General features: G+C 37.6%; 1 protein-coding gene across 1 annotated transcript in view; it reads right to left on the bottom strand.

Annotated features, from left to right (window-relative positions):
- Positions 1-22,441, bottom strand: part of adamtsl3 (ADAMTS-like 3) — a 164,066-nt gene that overhangs the window by 10,967 nt on the left and 130,658 nt on the right. Inside the window, exons 20-27 of the mRNA XM_084405736.1 lie at positions 21,841-21,994; positions 20,017-21,052; positions 11,931-12,058; positions 11,705-11,833; positions 6,553-6,735; positions 5,883-6,002; positions 5,112-5,327; positions 2,253-2,436 (exon numbers count right to left, since the gene is read on the bottom strand). Of these exons, the coding sequence (XP_084261862.1) occupies positions 2,253-2,436; positions 5,112-5,327; positions 5,883-6,002; positions 6,553-6,735; positions 11,705-11,833; positions 11,931-12,058; positions 20,017-21,052; positions 21,841-21,994 (2,150 nt within the window). The remainder of the gene's footprint in view (positions 1-2,252; positions 2,437-5,111; positions 5,328-5,882; positions 6,003-6,552; positions 6,736-11,704; positions 11,834-11,930; positions 12,059-20,016; positions 21,053-21,840; positions 21,995-22,441) is intronic.

Below are 22,441 nucleotides of genomic sequence, written 5' to 3'. Positions count from 1 at the left end.
ACTCTCTATAGCAATGCTCTCCCACATATTAAGCTATTGTAACTGCGCTTATTTCCGTCGTTGGTATAAGTAGCAGTGGGTGGTAATAGACAAGAAATGTACAGTTTTCTACCATCTTGCTAATAGCGTTTCTTTAGTCATTCGGCAGTCTTGCAGCTTGAACCCCTGCAGGAAATCCAACCTTACACTGCCACATCACAAATGGTGAATCTATTATTATTTAATTTATATATTTAAAACATTTTCAGACCTTTTTTTCAAAAAAATATTAATGGATGTTATCTTGGCATGAAAATATTCTTGTTGCAAAGTGATAAATTACGGCTCCTCTGTAATTTATTTTGAAAATCTGTCACAAAATATGAAAACTAGAGATTGTAAGCTTCCAAATGATATATAGTTTGTTAAGATTAGTTTAGGTTTAGTATAGGATATTACTGTTTTAAATATGTAATGGCTGTGGGCCCACCGGTGGGCCGGTGACACTTAAGGGGTTTTAAAGGTGGGGCAAGTTTTTGAAATATGCTGTCTGGAAGTTAGTCGGACTGACACAACAACAAACGTGTAGCCAATCAGCAGTAGTCGTATGGGCGTATGTCGATGGAGGATTGAGAACGATCATGAGGGAGATTTGAGAAAGACTGCAAAAACAGAGATGAGACAAAATGCAAAAGAGAAAAGCTCAAAAGAAATCACTGGAAAATAAAGGGTTATGTCTGGGCAAGAGCTTTAGGACCCGTGTTAATATTAGAAACGCTGTCCAGCGCTGGAGAGAGCTAAGTGGGAGGGCCTGAAAACACACACGGATGTTGCTTTGATTCGCTCCACACATGAGTAACACTGGGTTTGAGTGTCGTGTGCCTGGAGCTGCTGTGCTGTTGGCAACTAACAACCAACTCTTGTTTGTTAATACTATTGTGTACTGTACATTCATTTTTTGTGCTTCCTTGTCATTCGTTCATCATCTGCGCTTTATTTTTCGTGAAGCATTATTTTGTTGCGCTTCTGCTATGATCAAATATCCTCTCTTGGATTGCGTGCGTAACGGAGGCCAGCTAGTGAGAGTCGCCTTGGCGACTGCTAGAGAATGCGGGTTTTAGCGTCATTGCGTTCGAGACCGACTCGGAGCAAGGCTGTTAGGATTGGAGTGTGAGTTTTGGAGGCGGAGCAATGAAGAAGGGATGTGTTTGTTTGGGTTTATTTAAAATATCAACATTGGCTAACAGCATATTTCAAAAACATCTTACCCCACCTTTAATGGGCCTGAATGTAACTCTACACGCTTGCCTCATTTAGTATACGCGGTTCTATGAATATGCAAATTAGCCCCGCCTCCACTCACTCACACCAGCTCAGGGATCCACTCGTTGACGATCACATGTTGACGTGATTGGTTACAAGGTAGTTTGTGACGTCAGAAACGCCAGCGATTTCAAACCATATTTTTGAGACTGTCTTTGGTTCACTGCAGTTTTAAGGAGAAAATACTCAGCAATGGTGCTGACTTATGAATTTACACAAGGTTTATCTTAAAGCATATTAAAAAACCCACATAAACATATAAACAACATTAAAAGCTTGATTTTCACCACAGGTTAAAAATGACCTATTATGCCCTTTTGTAAAGTCTTGATTTTGTTTTTAGGGTCTACTAGAATAGGTTTTCATGCTTTAATGTTTAAAAAAACACCATATTTTTCACATATTTTACATTGTTGCAGCACCTCTCTTCCCAGTTTGTCAGTATCGCTCTGTTTAGTTTCTGTCTATAAAGACCCTCCTTCTGAAAATCACAAGGTGCTCTCTGATTGGTCAGTTGGACTAATGTGTTGTGATTGGTCAAATATGGAATAATATTTGTTTTTGGGTGGGAATTATTTAAACGTGTTCGTTCCCAGGAAGAAAACTCAAGACTACAATGGAGGCGTTTCAGGGAGTTTAGAAACAGTGCGCACTGATATAAAGAATCCCCTGTGGAGTGACTTTGTAACTTTGCAGACATTTTTCATGCTCCAACAGCAACATTACACACTAAAGAACGTTGAAAATGTAACAAAGCATATTAATAGGACCCCTAAAGTGTGCCTATAAAATCTCTTAATCACCTCAGTTGCCATAATCACTTATAAACCATAAATAAACCATATATGAAACCATTCAACTCTACTAATATGCAGACTGTCATGACAAATGAAGGTGCCAAATGCTTCAGATTATGAAGTACATTTATTTATTTACTTATTGAAGCATACCTGGGAGGGCAGTCCAGGAGGTTGCATGGTTGTTTTTGACTGATCGGTTTGGGAAGATGATGACAGACCGAATGAGGTGTCTCCCTTCCCTCTGACGTCAGACATTGTACCTTCCTCATCTGAGTCCCTCTGCTGCCACAGGAAGCGCTGCATGTGCTCCACTCGCCCAAATGCCACTCAAACTCTAAAATATGACACAAAGAGAAAAATACACACAATTAGGGATGATATTCAAATTCTGGTCGATACCAATACAGATCATTATTTACAAATGACTTTTAAGACTTTTTTTGCCTTTAGTTTGTCATTTATTTAGGAAAAATATTATATAAATAGTATAAAATACTATAGAATTGTATTATTGATTTTTTTTTATACAATTAAAACTGAAAACTGTACTAAAAACTGAAAACCTTTTCCTTTGCGTTTAAAAAAAAAGTGCATACAATGTTGTCAAACCAATCCCATTCACACAGAGCCACGAAAATGACTAAAAACGCTGTTTTATGCAGTAGCTGACGATGTCATTATTGCACTTTGAAACCTGTTTTCAAAAAAAAATCTAAATTATTTGCATAAATATAGAAATAGGAAAAATGAGCATGCACAATTAAATACTGGCCAATCCAACATAAACAGATACTGATAAAAAAAAAAAAAAGCCTACTATTGATCAATAACACTAACCAATTCGGTACCGATATATCATCCCTAAAAACAATATATTTATGAACACTCTAAACATGCACCAATATGTTTATATGTTATATGATGCTAATCAATATCTTAGCATCAGGCAAGTACGATCAGAGAAGAACCACAACCACTCAAGTGCTGTAGCTACCAAATCGCCTGATTCAAAGTAAAAGGTTATAGAGACCATTAACAAACTCTTAAAGGTTTCTAGGAATCTGGGCTTGAATATCCACACAATCTTCTCTGTCTTTTAAAATTTCTGGCATTGTGCCGGAACTGAAAAGAAGACATGGAGATTTAACAAGACACAAATGAGCTCTCCGAGTAGTTGGTTCTCTACAAGACAGAACTGCTGTCCGAAGCCTTCAACACAACTCATAACAATTTTACTTTCCTGTCTATTCTGCGTGTTGAGTTTCATTGGAAGACAGCAGCTATTCATCATTCACTTTTACTCTAGTACTTTTTATTTGTTTTTTGCTTCTTTTTTTATTGTCACATTATACATATAACAAAAAGACACACAAACCCAGTAACAAATAACAATAACATACATGAATAAAGAACAAAACCATACGTATATTACAACTGAATAGTGTGCATCATTTTTAAATCCCTAACATAAAGCTTATTAAAAAGTAAAAAAAAAAAGAAAAAAAAAAAAGTGTTCTATATAATGATATAGATAATAGAAATAGTGCAAGAAATGTCTAAAACGTTTTTATTTTTAATACTTCTCATCCTTTGCTTGGTGTCGTGTGATGTGATGGCTTTTTATGCTTTCTCTTCAATGACAGCTTTTTGTCAAAAAATGAGGACTTTTTTGTTCTAAGTTGAAAGCTTAGATGACACGAGCTTGCCAAGATGAATTGTGGAATTGCCTCCTCTGTGAAGGAGACATGCAATGATCCTTTAAAGCTTGGTTAAAGAAGCTATCTTAATATGAAAGCCTTCAAATCAAGAGCGTGCATCTGATGCTTGAAAATGTTGTCTACGTAGGATCACTGGGATTTAAAAAAAGCCAAATGTGCTGGCAAAAATGCTCCTATGTTTTATGGTAGCCTCCTTTATGGTTTAGCAATATGACACGAGTGAGAGTATTGTTTTTCCGAATATCAGCACGACTGCAAATATGATTGATTTATTACAACAGTTCAATAAACAAAAAGTTATTATTAAATGGCATTTTAGACACAACATTGTAAATATTGATGTTTTCGATCTATTTCACCAATGAAAATAGTTTGAAGCAGAATTGTTATGTTTCTCCGAGCGATACACAGCCGTGTTTTGTTTCTGAATGAATCCGTGTTTTTGGCCGATTTGGGTGAGTCAATGAGCCATTCATAAAAACAGCAATTTGCTCAAGTGGTGCTCACTGCAGAGTCACATGACGTCCAGCTCCCCCTTTCTGGACGTCATGGGTGGAGTTTAACCTAGTCCAGCTCCACCACTGTGGATCAAATGGGTGGAGCTTGACCTAATTAGGTTTAGCAATAGGGTTATGAGTGGTGTTAGGGTGTGGATAGACCTTCAAGCTCCACCCATTACGTCCAGAGATGGGGAGCTGGATGTCAAGCTCCACCCACTGAACGAATCAGTTAAATGAATGATTCAGTGACTCAACCATCAAGACTTGCCACCACCTACCAGCGCTTTTAGTTTCCTATTTAAAAGTAGCCCTATTATTTAATTTCTATATTCAAAATTTTATATTTCAAACATTAATCTCATAACATTAAACTATTTATGTAATTGTAATCGCAGTGTAAATTCATTAATACCACCTCTGAGCAGCATTTAAGTGTCAGTGTAAATACATCTAGTGTAATTGTCACTTCTGTAGAGCTTAGATGGATTTTGTTCACTGATTTCATTTGATTGGTAAAAATAGCCAGTTATTCATTCTCATTAATAATTCATTAAAATCTGTTTTCATTTACATCGATGTATTTTGTAGATTTCATTTTGCATGGTATCGTGATACCACTTGGTATAAGATATGCATAGTTCAACAGCAATATTATCAGCTATCAGCTATTGAGCTATAGTATAGTTTCATAAGATATGTTTGTGGTATTGTGACAACCCTGCTGTGTGCTATTCCAAAACTATTGAGAGCTCTTGTTTCTCCTCACCCAAGTTGTTTCTCTTCACACTAACCTTGTGAAAGCACGTGAATCCAAGCTGTGAGACTCTGCTGGTTGTTGATCTGTGTTTGGCACTCGTAACGTCCGTCAAATTTCCCTCCATGCGTGTTCATCTCCAGAACACGTCCTCCCGCCAGCATGCGGTAGCTCACGTCTGGACTCTGCTTCAGGGTCTGGTTCTGATAGGACCACTTGATGGGCTTCTTGTGACTGGAGACCACTGGACAACCTAAAGGGGTTATGGGTGAATTTCAAAAGGAAATGGATTTGGCATCTCCTGTCATTTGCAATTAGTCTTAAAAAGCAAGCCATGTATTCACTAAAGTCTGCAAAACATGCACTAAAAAACATTTACTGTAAGACTCAATTAAACAGTCTTAATGGAAATCTAAACTCACAAACACAAAGACACAAGAATAAGAGCTACAAAGGCTGTCCGATTTGTCAAACACATGCAGTAAACTCATATCCCTGTGCTGTGGTACCTGCTGTCCTAATTTAGCAACCTTTTAGAAATGTATGTATGTCATGAAACATCTCTTGGCTGGATTTTTTGTACGTTTTTACTTAGTATTTTTTAATGGTTATTGAGGTAAAATATCTATAAATTTGCTTTTTGAAACAAGCTAAAAGCACATGCAAGTATCTGTAGTAAGACATATTCTTTGAAAACAAGTCTTACACAGTCAAACAAGATGGAAAATTATGTAGGTAAGACTAATTATATGGTGTTTAAATTACAAAACAAGCTCATACCATTTACAAAACATGAAAAGTACTGTACCTATCCTTAAGATATCTCCTGGTTTGACCGTGACGCTGGTGCCGATCACAGAGGTCATCAGAACCCTCTTCCTGTTCATTTCCTTTGAAGGCTGATGCTCAGATTCACCCAAAGATCCTCCTGCCATGAAAAGAGCATTGCGTCATCAAACGCAATCAACCAAAGTATTCCTATAGGTACTGTAGATTGTTTTGTTTTTTGATGGTTGAATGACCTCAAGTAGTTGAATTATTATTCTTAGTCAGAGCATTTTTCCAATCAGCAGAGAGATTATGGCTGACTGTGATGGAGACAGAAATGACCTCAATTAATAAAATACTGAGGGCCTCCAAATAAGGGCCTCGACTGCCTTCTGTATGTGGCCTATAAGATCTCCAGAGACAAACGGCCTCTATAAAGAAGGGCATATTTCTTCATTTCGCTGCATAGATGGATTTTACCACCCCAGTAGGCTGTAGGTCTCACGTTATTTCTCAACAAGACGCGCCAAACGATGCCAATATCAATATACGACTCACAAATCTCCCGCTGAGTTAGCTGACTTTGTCGGAAACAGAGCCAACCCACAAAGTGTGGTTCACTTAGCACCGAATCGCTGTCGTGCGAGGATTTCCCTGTCACCCGGTGAAGTGTCGACTGACATATGGCTACTATGGGAATCGCTACTCACCCACCACACGTAGCAGGCTGGAGGCCACCGATTTTCCAATGCTGTTGGCAGCCACGCAGGAGTAGGTGCCGTAGTCTTGCAGTGTGAGGTTTCTCAAGAGCAGAGATCCGTTCCGAAGAGGACTAGCACTGGCGCCTAGCGGACCCTCCTTGTGGTGCCAGCTCACTGTTGGCTGAGGGACACCTGTTAAGAGACAAACGTCAAGTCACTCTCAATCAATCAATTCACACTCAAGTCTGGAGCTGACACTAATCACCACTCTCTATGGGTAGGGTACACTTTGGTGTCCCATTACTTTTTAAAGGTGTTGGAAGGGCAAATTCTATATTGCCAGAAATGTTAGATATGTTACATAAACTATTATTTAACAAAAAATTAGCACAGCATGAAAATAAAGTATTTTTTTAAATACATCAACTATCTGTATCCTGCACTCAAAAGGGTGATTATGGCCTGTCCTAACTCATGACATTTTTGACTCAGTTTATACTTTTGAATCATTTTAATTGAACTTATTTTACATAAAAAATATGTTTATAAATTAATTTTAATTGAGCCATGTCCTACATTTTGCACACAGTCCTTTTGTCTGGATATATATATATATATATAAAATAAAATAATAATAAAATAATAAAATATTATATTATATATATTTTTTTAAATGGGAAATATAAGGTGTATCCTTCTATAACCCACTATTTGGGTATTTGGGTTATACATTTATAAACTATTTAACCCACTAACTGTGTATAACTAAATAAACACAAAATAATTATTAATTTTAATAACATATATATATATATATATATATATATATATATATATATATATATATATATATAACATAAATATAATTATATATAACATTAATTTTAATGTTATAATAATAATAACAAAAAAAAAAATCGATAATTTATGGTAGCAGCTTTGCCAAAAACAAACCTAAGCTCAAGACAAATCACTGAACAAGCTCCAGTATTTAGGGGCAACTGCTATCTTACCATTAAAAGACTCGTATATCAACATTAAAGCTTGCGCAGAATTATTCAAACCGCTGAAAATGTTGATTCAAAGAGCAGATCAACAAGAGGCCAGCAGATTGCCACAAATTACTTGTACAAATGGGCACAATGAATGCAAATTGCCTCCCTCCAACCAGTTCCCATGGGACACCCCAGGTGAAAATAATGAGCAGCACATGGATTGGAGTCTGAGTTTTATGGTCCCCTTCTACCGAGTGGAGACATTAGTACTGACATACAGCCGTTAGTCTGAGAGCCAATGAATAGACACGCTCTCAGGAATGGAAAATAACATCGGAGGGCTTGAGGTGTGTGTGTATGTGTGTGTGTGTGTGTGTGTGTGTGTGTGTGTGTGCATCAAGCGTACACGTGGGCATTGACACACTTTGGCACAAGTAAACTGTCAGGCATGCTTGCAAAGATGGCAGGAACTGATGTTGTTAATGTAGGTAGGATTAATAGTGGCCGCCGAAGTGACCTCTGTATTTTCTTGGAGGAAATTTCCACTGGGAGGAGAAACGTACACAGGAACAATAACTACATGATTATGAAGAAAAAAATGGAACATAAAAGAAGATATATTGCACACAAAATGTGTATCTCTAAGTGCTGACCGCCTACTGACTTACATACAAACACTGTTCCAATAATGCTCTCTGACTATTTTCAAATCCTAATGAAAACCATTCCTTTGGCTTTTGACCTGTTGTAGAGCCAGATGAAGTACTAAATTATAGCTCTATATTACTGCAATATGGACATTACTTTGACAAACTCATCTCTGAGTGATAACAGAATACTTCTTAAATTTTAACAGTGAAACAAGCATTTTCAGTAAAGCTGCTTTGAAATAATATGTATTGTGAAAAGGGCTAAACAAATAAACTTGAATTGAATACTGATTAAACGTTCTCCTGTGCACTCTGCACTACTTGTCTAGTATCAGTCACGTGTCTAGTATCTGTAAAACTGCATTTTTCATCTAAATTACACCATATGCTCTCAATGACAAATGCGGAACAATTAGTTCATGCATTCATAACATAAAGGCTAGAGTATTGTAATGTTATTATGGGTGGTTGCCCTGCACGCTTAATAAACAAACTACAGCTGGTCCAAAACGCAGCAGCTCGAGTTTTTACCAGAACCAGGAAGTATACACTGCATTGGCTCCCTATTAAACATTGTATAAATTTTAAATATTGCTGATTACTTACAAAGCACTAAATGGTTTAGCTCCCCAGTACTTGAGCGAGCTCTTAACGCATTATAGTCCGTCACGTCTATTGCGATCTCAAAATTCCGGCCAGTTGATAATACCTAGAATATCAAAATCGACTGCTGGCGGTAGATCCTTTTCCTATTTAGCACCAAAACTTCCTAACATTGTCCGGGAAGCAGACACACTCTGTCAGTTCAAATCTACACTAAAAACACATCTCTTTGACCTAGCATACACATAACACATGATAGACTTCAATAATTCAATGTTAGGCTGCATAGATTAGGTCAGCCGGAACCGGGAACACCACCCAAAAATCCTGATGTACTTGTTAGATCATAAGATGGATGGCAACTACGCTAATATTAGTCTCTCTGTTTATCCCCCGGTTTACCGCAGTCCGTCGGATCCAGGCCGTATCCAGATCTGATGAAGGACCTGTGCCTGGACATGATGACAACGCAGTCCTGAAGTGTCAACTAGTCTCTCCCCTTGTCGTGGCTACGCGGAAGCGATATATAATTCTTTATTATACATTTTTAAGGCCACACCAGTAGTTTGTTGAGGGTTGGTTTGTAAAGAAGGACTACATGCCTGCGCACATATATATTCAAACACGCATACCTATAGACTAAACACGTGCGTTTTCGCGGGTTTGCGTTTTTGAGGTTTGCGCAGAGATAACCTTTTTTTTTTTTTAATGTCAAGGCTTGCACCTTGGAATCTATTTCAGGATTTGCGTTCTCGAGCCACCAGGCACTGTTTTGTGCGGATGAGCGGGCCGGAGCGCGTTAAGTGTTTTCTGTTAGAACGGTGTCGTGTTAGCGGCCCATAAGTTAATAACTAATGATCTCTGCAACGGAAGTGAATCAATCAATCAAAACTAACTTTAGCTGGACAATAACTTTATTCTAGAGCTGCTGTAAAACCAAAACAATCTCTGTTAATGTAATTTCCTATCATCACAGTAAAGTTGCTTTGAAACAATCTATATTGTTAAAAGCGCTATATAAATGAAGGTGACTTGACTTGACTTTCTTGAAGAATGTTCCAAAATCAATCACTTATGAAGTTACATGGATGCTGTCTATGTAGGCAGCTCACTAGGTTTTAGAACGGAGCAATTATTAATGACCAACGTGATAAGCAGAATGAATTACACTGTGCAATCATGCAACCTGAATCAGATGGTTGTGGTAAAGGGGTGTGTATCCGGATGTGTGCGTCCTCTAACAACACATCTCTCCACACCATCAGTTTAACCGCTCAATTACAGTATCTTCTTACATCGTTACCCACAATCCACTGCTCTGTGGCTGCCTATGCCGTCCTTTCTGTCAAAGCCAACTGGATGTGCTCTTCAAATCCCATTTATTCATCTCAGGGAATCAGATGGTGATGAAAGCATGAGAGAACAGCTGACACTTATGGCTCTCTGCTGCAGCGAGGCCATTGTTAACAGCAGGTGTCCTTTGCATCAACCAAATCACCAGATAAACAACTCTATATAAATTGCGGCGGGGAGTGAAGACAGACAGAGTGGCCTGAGAGAGGCCTTTATTTATTTAAAGTAGGGCTTGGTATTTCTCGATATTAATCAGTTCTTATTTTTATAAACCGATATCGATTATTAAATCCCAAGAATTGATCTTTTGGTCTATGCTGTTTTCAGTTGATGAATGAACAGAATGCACCTCCCATCCACTTAATCGGAATTAGCTTTGTGCTTTGTTACTTTAAAATTCAAAATCTGTCAATTTTATTATGAAATTCAAACAATACATTTTGCCACTCTTTAATGTGACGTGAGATATTTCTATTGCCGCCTCACATCAAGAGAAGCGCACGTTAACTGATCACAAGCACAAGATAAAGATGAATGAACATCAGAAGGTGTTGAAAGATACAGTACATCTTATCAAAATCAATATCATGCCTCATGTAATCCATCAATTAGTGTTTTAACTTTATTATTATAAAAACTTTAAGGGTTTGTATACAAATCAGTCCATTTTAACCTTTAATATTATAGTAATATAGTACCAACTGACTCCTTGTATAGATTACAGCAATAGTTAAGAGATTTTTCCCCCCTTGAGAAAATTTGTTATGCACTGTGCCTGATTTATATATCGTATTTAATTGATATCGAATAGAATTGAATTGAAATCAGATTTGAATTGAATCGAATCGTAAGCTTGTGAATCGAAATCGAATTGAATCGTGACATTTGTGTCAATACCCAGCCCTAATATATATTTGCACATAAAAAGGAGGTAAAAGGAAGAATAGAATCCAGTTTGGGTTTATGGAGTTAAAGGGGAGCTGTTGATCTCGTGAGGTGAGGTAAAGGTTCAAAGGAACAGGCAGTCATCTTAGGACCGAAAAATACCAAAAACTGGTCTTATTTTAAAGTATCATTGATCAAGACTTTAACTAAACCCTTTAATTAAAGTATATCTGAAGATTTTGAAATATATCCACTAAAATCCGCTAGATCACTCATTGTATAAGTAGAAATCTATAGAGAGCTCTAAAAGTAAATTTTAGTACAATAGGTCGACAGGAGGCCAATTTTTCAGTAGATTGCTGGTTGTAAATGATGCAGCACAGCATAAATCCCATAGAAGGGGCCCAGCATCCTGAAAGCCTGTTGACTTTACACATCATTTCTGTCCAATTAGTCGAATCTTTCACCAAAACCACATGGACAAGAGCTATTAAGCATAGGATATGCACACATCAAACATGTTCACTTTTTCACAGAGTGAAGTATTTTGTTAATTTGAAGCATCTACATTGAGGCTGCACTGGAGAATATGCTTCAAGTTTTTATGACATATGATCTTAAAAGATGCACACAATAATTTCCTATTGCTCTTCTGGTTGTGAAATCATCCCTCACCTTTGACAGGGCACTCCAGGGTGAGGTTGGCACCTAAACGGACACTGATAACACCTCCAACCACCACCTTCAGGCTGGTACTCTTCAGATCCGACGTGTTTCTGTGTGATGCAGCGATCGTGGGAGTTTCTGTTTGAAAAAAGAAAAAACCAACAGCTCACATTGCATATAAAACAGTCATTACAGAAACAGTCATTACAGAGAGAAACAGTGAGCGATGTCTCACCAGCCAACAGAACATGTGTTGTCTCTGAATCGGAGCCCAACTCGTTGGTGGCGGTGCACCTGTAAGTGCCCACATCATTGGCGCCAGGGCTCGAAATGTGTACTTCTCCACCACTGTCCCACGATACCCTGGGGAGGGCAAGAGAGATGCGTTAAATCAGCTGCAAATTTCAGGGAACACTGTCAAAGCAGCTTAAAGGGAAGATTTCATGGTTACAACAAAAAAATATAACACATATGCAGGGAAAGAGACCAGAGGCCTTTTTTTAATGGATGTCAGTAGAGTAGACGCTGTTCGTAGGCAGCCAATGAAGACAATCGACTGACATTATGCAAATGCATTGCAAAACTAATGTACTGTAGGTTTCTGCAGAAAGTATGACTGACAACTAATTTCAGCAGTTCAGAATCGATTCTTTCTTTTAGGATACAATAACTTTTTTTGTTAAAGCACTTTAAAACTTTGTAGACCTTTTACATTCATAAACAGCTGTATTACACTGCATGAAAGGTAATATCCTATTGGCTAATCTTCAACATGTTTTGATTGATCTGTTTTTAGAGTTTATAGAATTTACACGTGTAAATGTGATAAATGTGTAAATACACTACACGTGTTATACTGTGATGAGAAGTCACAATATATATATATATTTTTTACCACAGGTAGGATTCAGCTCAAGGCTTCACATTTGGCAATTAATTTCTATCGAACAGTGTGATATGTACAACTCTGACAGAAATTCATTGATGTCAAGGCTTAGGCCCAATCCCAAATCTACCCCATACCCCTTCACTTTCCCCTACCCCTCTGTTTTGCGAATTCACGTGAAGGAGTAGGGTTGTCTCGATTCTCTTCTGGTTGGAGGGTTATGGGGACTTTTGGCATTAATAAGTATTTTAACGACAAATAATCATTTGCTTTATGTTACATTCAATCTTGTGTTCATATTTACTGTAACCCACGCAACTGAGATGACTACAGCTGACGACGCCATCTTGGAAGTTTGTGATAAACGTCGGCGCATCTCCTGTGACGGCGCTAGTGGCGACGTATAACGACGTGTAACGGTGTAGTAGTGGCGTCCCATTTCTTAGGGGAATATTTTCACCCCTATGCCTTGCCACTCTGTTTCAAGGTGCAAGGGTAGGCGAAGGGTTAGGGATAGGCAAAGGGCTCTAAAATAGAATTGGGATTGGGCCTTAATGTGATCAAGTCACACATGCTCCAACTTGACTGTTACTCTTTCTCCAATGATAGAGCCGTGGACCCTACCATTTTATCGCATTTCCCCTAACCACGTACGTACAGTACCAGTCAAAAGTTTGGAAACACTACTATTTTTAATGTTTTTGAAAGAAGTCTCTTATGCTCATCAAGCCTGCAGTTAAAAAAACAACAACAAAAAAAAAACAGTAATATTATGAAATATTATTACAATTTAAAATAATGGTTCTCTTTTTTTAATATACTTTAAAATGTAATTTATTTTGTGTGATGCAAAGCTGAATTTTCATCAGCAAGTACTCCAGTCTTTGGTGTCTTATGATCCTTCAGAAATCATTCTAATATGCTGATTTATGATCAATGTTGGAAACAGTTGTGCTGCTTAATATTTTTTTTATAACCTGAGATACTTTTTTCAGGATTATTTGATGAATAAAAAGTTAAAAAGAACTGTATTTATTTAGAATAGAAATCTTTTGTAACAATATACACTACCGTTCAAAAGTTTGGGAACAATACTTTTTTTTTTTTTAAAGAAATTAGTACTTTAATTCAACAAGGATGCGTTAAATTGATAAAAGGTGATGGTAACGATTTATATTGTTAGAAATGTTTTTATTTTGAATAAATGCTGTTTTTATGAATAAATGCTGGTAACGTTTTACTCATCAATGAATCCTGAAAAAAGTATTCCAAAAAAATATATTAAACAGCACAACTGTTTCCATCATTGATAATAACTGAGTATCAAATCATCATATTAGAATGATTTCTGAAGGATATAAGACACCAAAGACTGGAGTACTTGCTGATGAAAATTCAGCTTTGCATCACACAAAAATAAATTACATTTTAAAATATATTAAAAAAGAGAACCATTATTTTAAATTGTAATAATATTTCATAATATTACTGTTTTTTTTTTTTTTTTAACTGCAGGCTTGATGAGCATAAGAGACTTCTTTCAAAAACATTAAAAATAGTAATGTTTCCAAACTTTTGACTGGTACTGTATGTAGCATTACACAATTAGAGACTCACTTAAACCGGGTTGTATCTGGGTTAAAACAACAGCTAGTTTGTATATATAACAGAAGTGAAACCACAGGAGCTCAATGCACCTACTGTATCTGTGCCCTTTCAATGAAAACACACACCACGATTGTGTTTTAATCAACAGCCACACCATCGGATCAGGTCGAGATCTGGTTCAATCTCTTATTTCCTGTATATCAATCACAAGCTTCCCTCGGGCTCTGCCACTTTTCTGTTTCTGGTTCGCTCTTCACGTGATCTCCTACAGCAATCAGGAATCCCAGAAGAGTCAATCAGAGTGAGTGTGATGAACCCTCAGAGGTGTTTATATACCTGATTAAAGTGTTTATTGTGCAGACGCCGCTGTGCGTCTCAGGGAGTTCATCTGACACTCGTGAAGTCTAGTGGGCCTCCAGAGCAAAAAGTTTTTAAATTCTTAGACTGATCCTATAACACCAAAGAAGGTATCAGCTTAATATCTGTCTTTGTTTTCGAAACTAGAAAAAAAAAAAGCAAAGCTGAATTTTCTGCATCATTACTCCCGTCTTCAGTGTCACATGATCCTTCAGAAAACATTCTAATATGCTGATTTGCTGCTCATGAAATATTTCTTCTTACTATCAATGTTGAAACCAGTTGTGCTGCTTCGTATTTTCCGGATTCTTTACGAAAAGGATGTCCAAAAGTTCAGATTTCAGTAAGGATGCTGCCTTTTGAGCCAGTTGCCTATGCATACAGAACACAGCATGGAAGCTCTCTGTGTTTTGGAACAGAGACAGAGTGATTAAGAAAGTCAGGATCTGTTAGAAACCTCCAGGGTGTAGTGAGCTCTCCGTTTGCTCCCACCCAAACCCACAAAGGGACACCGGCACAAAATGTGCATTGTATCCCATCCAGCACACATCTTATGAAAGTCTACTCATTCAGACCCACTAATAAAAACACACCAGCTGAGTCATGTCTGAAGTATCGAAGAAAAGATATCATCTAAAGTGTGATGGCACGTCTGGGCCGACTCACAGGCACAAATGTGTGCGGGAAATCAACTTCGGGACAATGGCGGCATTGTTTCACAATCACAAACATTATCCTTACACTTCACTTACATGCCACATTTAATGAAAAAAATAATCATTACAAGACGTCTTTGGAAAAATTTGAACAGAAAATAATAAGCACTTGCATGCAGAATTTCAGATAATTGCTTTTTTTCTTCTTTTATACAAACTTAATTTAAGACACATTGTGGCTCAAGTAAATATATCTTGTTTTACTGATGTTTACAATTTTTTTTTACTGGAAAACTTTTTATAGTGTTCCTGTGTTGACATATTTATTGTAGAAACAGGAAGATAGGGCAGAACCAGTGTTGGTATTGTTAAAAAAAAAAAAAAAAAAAAAAAAAAAAAAAAAAATTGTTAATGAAAAAGCCGAAATTAATATTAGACGAAAAAACTGTTACTTCTGGTGTAATTGCATTAAATACTTATAGACTATAGAACAATTCTGCATGAAACAATAGTGGATTTAACATCAAAATGTGATGTCTAATGTTAAAATGTATGCTTTTGTAAATGTAACCTTCTCCCTTTAAATTACTTTGGTCAGGTCAAGAATAATTTATGCTATTTTATATTATTTATTTGAAAGAATTAAAAGAGCGGTTTCATGCTTGTATTGTACAGCCAGATGAGGTTGTTATGAGTTTTAGAAAGTAATTAGTAATAAGTAATGCAACACTTTTTAGAGTCCAGTAATCTAATTACATTGTTGAAGATATATGTAGTAGCTTGTCATTTTTAGAGTAACTTACCCTAACTTAACTTACTGTGCTAACCTTAAAATAAAAATTTTCATCTAAATATCAATCATACCATTACCGGAGCAGAAACTTCACTGGTCTGAGTGTGATTTCCAGTTCACAGCTCTAGGAGTAAATCAACCTTGTTAGGATCTGATTTAGAGCATCGCCGTGGTGCCAAGACACATCTGAATAAAAGGGCACGAAAGGGTGAGACTTCACACAGCTTTAGAGTCTGTGAACGTCAATCACCTCGCCTGTGTTTTGCTTCACATTTGGCCAAAAATAAGAAGCGCTACGTAAGCGCAACAGCAGAGACGGCCCTGGGGCCATGATCGCCACAGGAGCTGCGGATGGGAGGAGAATGGAGATATACGCCATCACACAGAGCTGCTGTTTCTCCAGTGAGGTTGTCATTGCACAGGACACGTTTCATTACTCCAGTCCTTCAGAAAATATTCGAATATGCTGATTTGTATTGTGCTGCTTGGCATTTCTGTGGAAATCATGATGCATTTTTTTTCAGGATTCTTTGATGAATCAATCAAATCATCATATTCAAATGATTTCTGAAGGATCGTGTGACAATAAAGCTGGAGTAATGATGCTGAAAATTCAGCTTTGCATCACAGGAATAAATTACATTTTAAAGGGATAGTTCACTTTGAAATTAAGCGGTTTTTAATTAAGCCCAGAGCGGTTTGTGTGAGAAAACGAACAGTATTTATATCGTTGTTATCTCTTGAAAACAGCACACGTCCAAATGATCTGACGGCGCGGGCGGGTATAGATATATACATAGATGTCGCCTTGGCTACGGTTTCGTTCCAATGAACTGCAGTAGCGAAGGCGACATCTAGTGTATACATCTATACCCGCCAGCGGGCGGGTATAGATATATACACTAGATGTCGCTTGGCTACGGTTTCGTTCCAATGAACTGCAGTAGCCAAGGCGACATCTATGTATATATCTATACCCGCCCGCGCCGTCAGATCATTTGGACGTGTGCTGTTTTCAAGAGATAACAACGATATAAATACTGTTCGTTTTCTCACACAAACCGCTCGTTTCGTGTCTTAGGCCATCAATGTGTACTTATGATGGGGAATTGTTTCATTTGGACGATGGGGAATTGTTTTAATTTGGACTCTGTGCTTGTGTTTTGAGCCAGTGACCATAGACCTGCATTATATGACTGACAGACAAGAACGGTTTGACCTAAAAATATCAAAATTGAAACTACTGCGGAAACAAAGACACCTACATCTTGGATGCCCTTGAGGTAAGCTAAAACATATCAAAAATTAATTTCAAAGTGAACTATCCCTTTAAGATATATTCAAATAGAAAAGGGTTATTTTAAATTGTAGTAATAATAATACTGCCGTTTTACTGCATTTTTTATCCAATAAATGCAGCCATGGTGAGCATAAAAGTCTTGACCCCAAACTTTTGATCGATCGTGAATATACTGTAACTAACTAATAATTAAAACGCTACCAAATTGTTAACCTTCACAAACTGCCTGAACATCTTGACAGACAGAGACAAACAGATAGTTTTTGTTTCTTCCCATCAATGAAAAAAAAACCCTGACACTGTAATTTGGAACGGTTTCCGTATAGCCAGACAGTTTTTAAAATATCCCCAATACCTGCAGTGAGAAAAGAATAACATAATCAAATTGTAAATATTACTCTGTAGGAGTGGAACGCATTCATTCTGGGTTGGCACTGGGCTGGCATGAGTTGGCAGCGACGTTATATTTGGTTTTGGAGTCAAGTGGCATTCTACAGCACTGCTTTGATGGAAGTTACTGAGCGGCAGTAATGCAGTCGAGACCGCACAGAAACACGGCTGTCAACAAAAGAGTGGGAGGCAAATGATTTGGCAGCTCTGAGCAATACTGTGGTCAAAATAACTTGAGCATAATAAATAAATAAAGTATTATAGAAGGATTGTGCCTGATCCAAAAAAATAATAAGACAAAAATGGTTATAGCTGAAAACAAGCTTGTTTCCCTGAGTTGAACTTCATATTTAAAAAAAAAAAAAATTATTGCTTGCCAGTTTGAGTTGAGATCAGTTCTGTCCAGGATATGGAGATGATGTTGCATCAAAAAATCATAGAAACAAGCATAAATCAATTAATTTAATCCCAAGACCAATAAAATACAATGTGATGTATAAATATAATAATATAATAAAACTGTTGGATATTTGTATAGGCTAAATCTCAACAATAAATTCTCTTTCTAAACAGTACAAGGCACTGTTACCTCAACATATTGACCTGATGTCACAATGCAACTAACATTTAAAAAAAATTGTATCTCCTAAAATGTCTTAAATCTCAAACATTTACTTTAAAACCACGTTGTTAAACTGGAAATGGCACACACTTCGTAAAATGACCCTACGGTTCAAGTCAAAAGTGACCTCTGAAAGTTACAGCGCTTCAGTATATCAAGATTCACCTCAGAGCTCCTGAGTTTTCAAGCCCAAGTTGCGAGAAGAGGCCTGAACAATGTTTGCACAGCAATGTCTCTTTCAGGTCCCATAGCGCACGCCAGGAAGAGGGGCAGACAATGTTTGGCGACTGTCTGGGCGGAGGCTATGTTAAGGCCGTGAGCTGGACAAAGCTGAGTTACTAAGTCAATGTTTTCAATGACGGTATTTAACAGTCAACAGTATAGAGTAGACGATTAGACCACAATGCGACCCTGGAGAGAAACTGAAAGAAGCACAGCCAGTATTTCTGACCCCAACAGACCGCATAACGTGAGATCTGGGGTGCTTTTGAGGTGAATATTTGAGTGGGTTTGTGATTAACAGGCTTTTGGAATATGCGGTTGCTCAATCAAGATCAGTCACGGCTGGACTCAGAGGTACACAGGGAGTCTTGTTTTCTATAAAGAGAGAAAAAATTGCTTTTCGGTGTAAAAGTTGAACTCTGCTCGTTTTCAGCATCATGTTCGTTGGACTAAAAGAACTGTCGGTGATAATAACAGGAAAAAAAAAAAGTAAAGTCATGTGAATTCCAGAAGTTTTGTAATCAGACACTCTCCTGGTGTGTTATAGTAAAAATGTCTATGACATTACTGTAGTTGGATTTTGAGCAGGAACAAAATGCCAAATTTACAGGAATAGTTCATCTAAAACTGATAACTGCACTTCAGTGGAACACAAAAGGAGATATTTTGAAAAAGGGAGGCAACAATATTGAATAATATTTATAATATCTTGTTATTGTTAATTAAAACTAAAACTAGTAAATACAAATAAATTAAATAAATAAATAAAATTTAATTTAATATAATAAAACTTTTTTTGTTAGTTTCCAAGGCAACATTTCAAATTTGTATTTAAGTTGAAGAACAATAACTACTAAAACTGAAAAAAAAAAAAAAAAAAATTAAAGCTAAACAAAAGAAAATAAAAAATGCACATGCACACAATTACTAAAACTAAAAATAAAATGAAAACTGAAAAAATCTAAATTAATAAATACTATAATAGTACAATATTATATAAATTCTACAAAAATTCTACTAAAATAACACTTCTACTAAAATATTATTCTACTAATAATACGCCACTAATAAAAACTCAAGAATATTCAAGAAACAACATTTAAAGGGTTAAATATTCTATATAATCTTTCATTATCCCTTTAAGTTAGAGCTTTATGATGGCAAAAGTAATATACTCAAACAGTAGAGCATGGCGCTACAACATCAAGGTTATTGATTTTATATCCCAGACAATGCATAAATGTAAATATAAACTAATATAGTACCAGTACAGTGTGTTGTGCATTCTTTTTCATAAACTATCATTTTGAGTTACATGTAAAAATAACAGGTTTGGAATGACACAGAATTTATGTTTCTCCTTTAAACATGGATTTAAAGCCGACTATCAAAAACTGTTAGCCCTCCAAAAACTGTAGAAATAGAAAGAGAGCGAAACTGCAATATTGAATTGAACCCCCAACTACAGTACATATCATTGTCTTTACCTGTCGCTGTTCTGTAGTGGAGCTCCATCTTTGCTCCAGGAGAGGTTTGGAGGTGGTAATCCCTGAGTGGGACACATCAGCGTGAGGCTGTGGGTGGCATTGGTTAAGTAAGCGTTCCTGCCCACGTGGATCCTGAGATCCCTCTGGAAGTTCATGTCAGATCCGTGATGCCTTTGGCGAATGATTACCGCTCGACTGCCTCTTGTCGACGCCATGTCCCCAGTAAGTTCTGAAGTGTTTGGCGTCTTATCTAAATGATTGTCCATCGTAGTGCCTTCCTCTGTAGGTGCCCCTTGCCCCGCGGCAGCCAAATCCTCTATTAGCTTGCCTATCAGGTGCGATGCCATTTCATCCGACACATCCCCGCTCTCTGCCAGCAGACTGATGTTCTTCACAAGCTCCTCGAACTGTGCAGGTTCAAGGACAAATGCCCCTGTGTGGCTCCTGGGCCCCGAAGCCAAAGCATAGTTCCCCAAAGCAAGAGTATCCCAGAGCTCCTTAGGCTGGCCATCATCATCTCGGTAGAACTCGTTTCTTTGCACCCAGCTTGGGTGAGATTTTGGAGCCTTCTTACCAGGTGGAAACCCCTCATTGCACTTTGAACTAACGTAACCACCTTCTTTGTTGAGGTACGGATGAAAGTTCCTACTTCTTTCCTTCCCCAAACCCTTTCCTTCAGGCTGTTCCAGGAGTCTATTATTGTATCCGATCAGCTTCAGGATGAAGGTGTCTGAATCTTGATTGGCCCAGCAACGGTACAGTCCAATATCTCCAGCTTCCAGGCTGTAGATCCTCAAAGCCCCAGACTTGGTGATGCTCAAACGTTTGGAACTAGTCAGTTCACTCCCATCCTTCTCCCAGCGGATCTGAGCTTTAGGGAAATGCCGCACAGGACACTTGATAATGACGGCAGTCTTGGGAAGAAGGTAGGCTCGTCCTCCAATGGTAAAACTAAGCCTTTTTTCTTGTCTGGTCTGGATGTAGATGCGTTTCAGGCCAATGACCTGAGGGCAACGTTTTCTAGAATGAGTGTGCTCTGTGGAAAGAGACGGAAGAAGTTTAGGCGGTTCAAACATTGGTTAGGGCTAATTACTTTAGTTTCGCGTGAGGTTATGACTGCTTTTGAATCCCCCAAATAATCTCTGCAGTTCAGACGAACCCAATGAAGTCAAATCACATGGGACAGAAGGGCTTTGGAAAATTTAGGTGAAAGAACAAATAACATGAGGGCACAATGTGAATATACATTCTCCGCTTACAGGCTATTGGACCGTCCCTTACCGCGGGACCTTATCAAGATATACAAACCAATAAACCAAATTCAGTTTGAAACTGAAGCTTAAAAAAGAAACGTTATCAAGATCGATTTTTCTGAACCATAGCATTAAGCTTTAATCAGAAAGCATCTCAAAGCCATTCGGGAAGTTTCACATGTTCATAATATATGTTCACATATAGTTATTACATATGACCATAGAGAGTTCATTGGTTCATGGGTGTCATGAGAACAATGATAACATGCTAAGTGATACCTACTGATCCCTGCTATTTATTTGAGAAATTTGAGACTCAAGTAAGATTGTGTTGTTCCCACAGCTCAAAACATCAGGGGGTCCCGAAATCTTTTTATGAAATTTCCCTTGTGTTGGTATCCGAATGTATGGAGACCATAGTGAGACCAAGATCAAACAGAGGTCAGTTCTAAGTTAAATTACAACCACAATTTTACAGTACAATAAATTTACAAGAATACACTCAGGCGTAATGGGGTTGCACATCGGGTAAACTTTAGGTAAAGGATGGTTGGAATATAAAATATCTTACTGCTGCAGGGGCTCATACGGCAGCTCCTGATCAGGGGAGGAAGAGGGAGGTCACTGCAGGACGACCTGTCCAGAGTGACCAGCTGACCGGACGCTGTCTGTCTCCTACAGACAGGTTCCCTCCGCTGGACACCTTTACCACACGTCACAGAGCACTGCAAACATACATGGACAAATGGTCCTGGTGTAGAGAATGATAACTATAGAGGTAACTACAACAATAAATATATTAGCGTCCACACCAACGCACAATAACTTTATGTTTATTATAAGCACGCACAGTTATGTTGACTACTGCTTTAAATACTCAAGCTCTTTAAAGCAGGATGAATTCTGGCGGCTGACAATGTTTTTTATCGTTCATAATTCTGAAAGTGAGTCCAACGATATAATTTTTCTGTGTCGTTATCGTTATAGTTGTGGTGAGGAATTCCATATTCTCATAGAATTAGAATGATTGTTAAAACGTTTTAGTTATTATTATAGCTATCGTCCTTGAAGTGAAGTGGCCTTAACATCTTCAAAATTGAAAAAAATAATCTAAAACTTCTACTGGTTTTAAATGAAGCTAAATATAGCACCGTTCAAATGTTTGGGTTTGG

The sequence above is a fragment of the Rutilus rutilus genome (genome assembly GCF_951802725.1).
Source record: "Rutilus rutilus genome assembly, chromosome: 3".
NCBI classification, from domain to species: Eukaryota; Metazoa; Chordata; class Actinopteri; order Cypriniformes; family Leuciscidae; genus Rutilus; species Rutilus rutilus.
The sequence above is the reverse complement of the archived record's forward strand: the minus strand, read 5'-3'. Positions and strand labels throughout refer to the sequence as shown.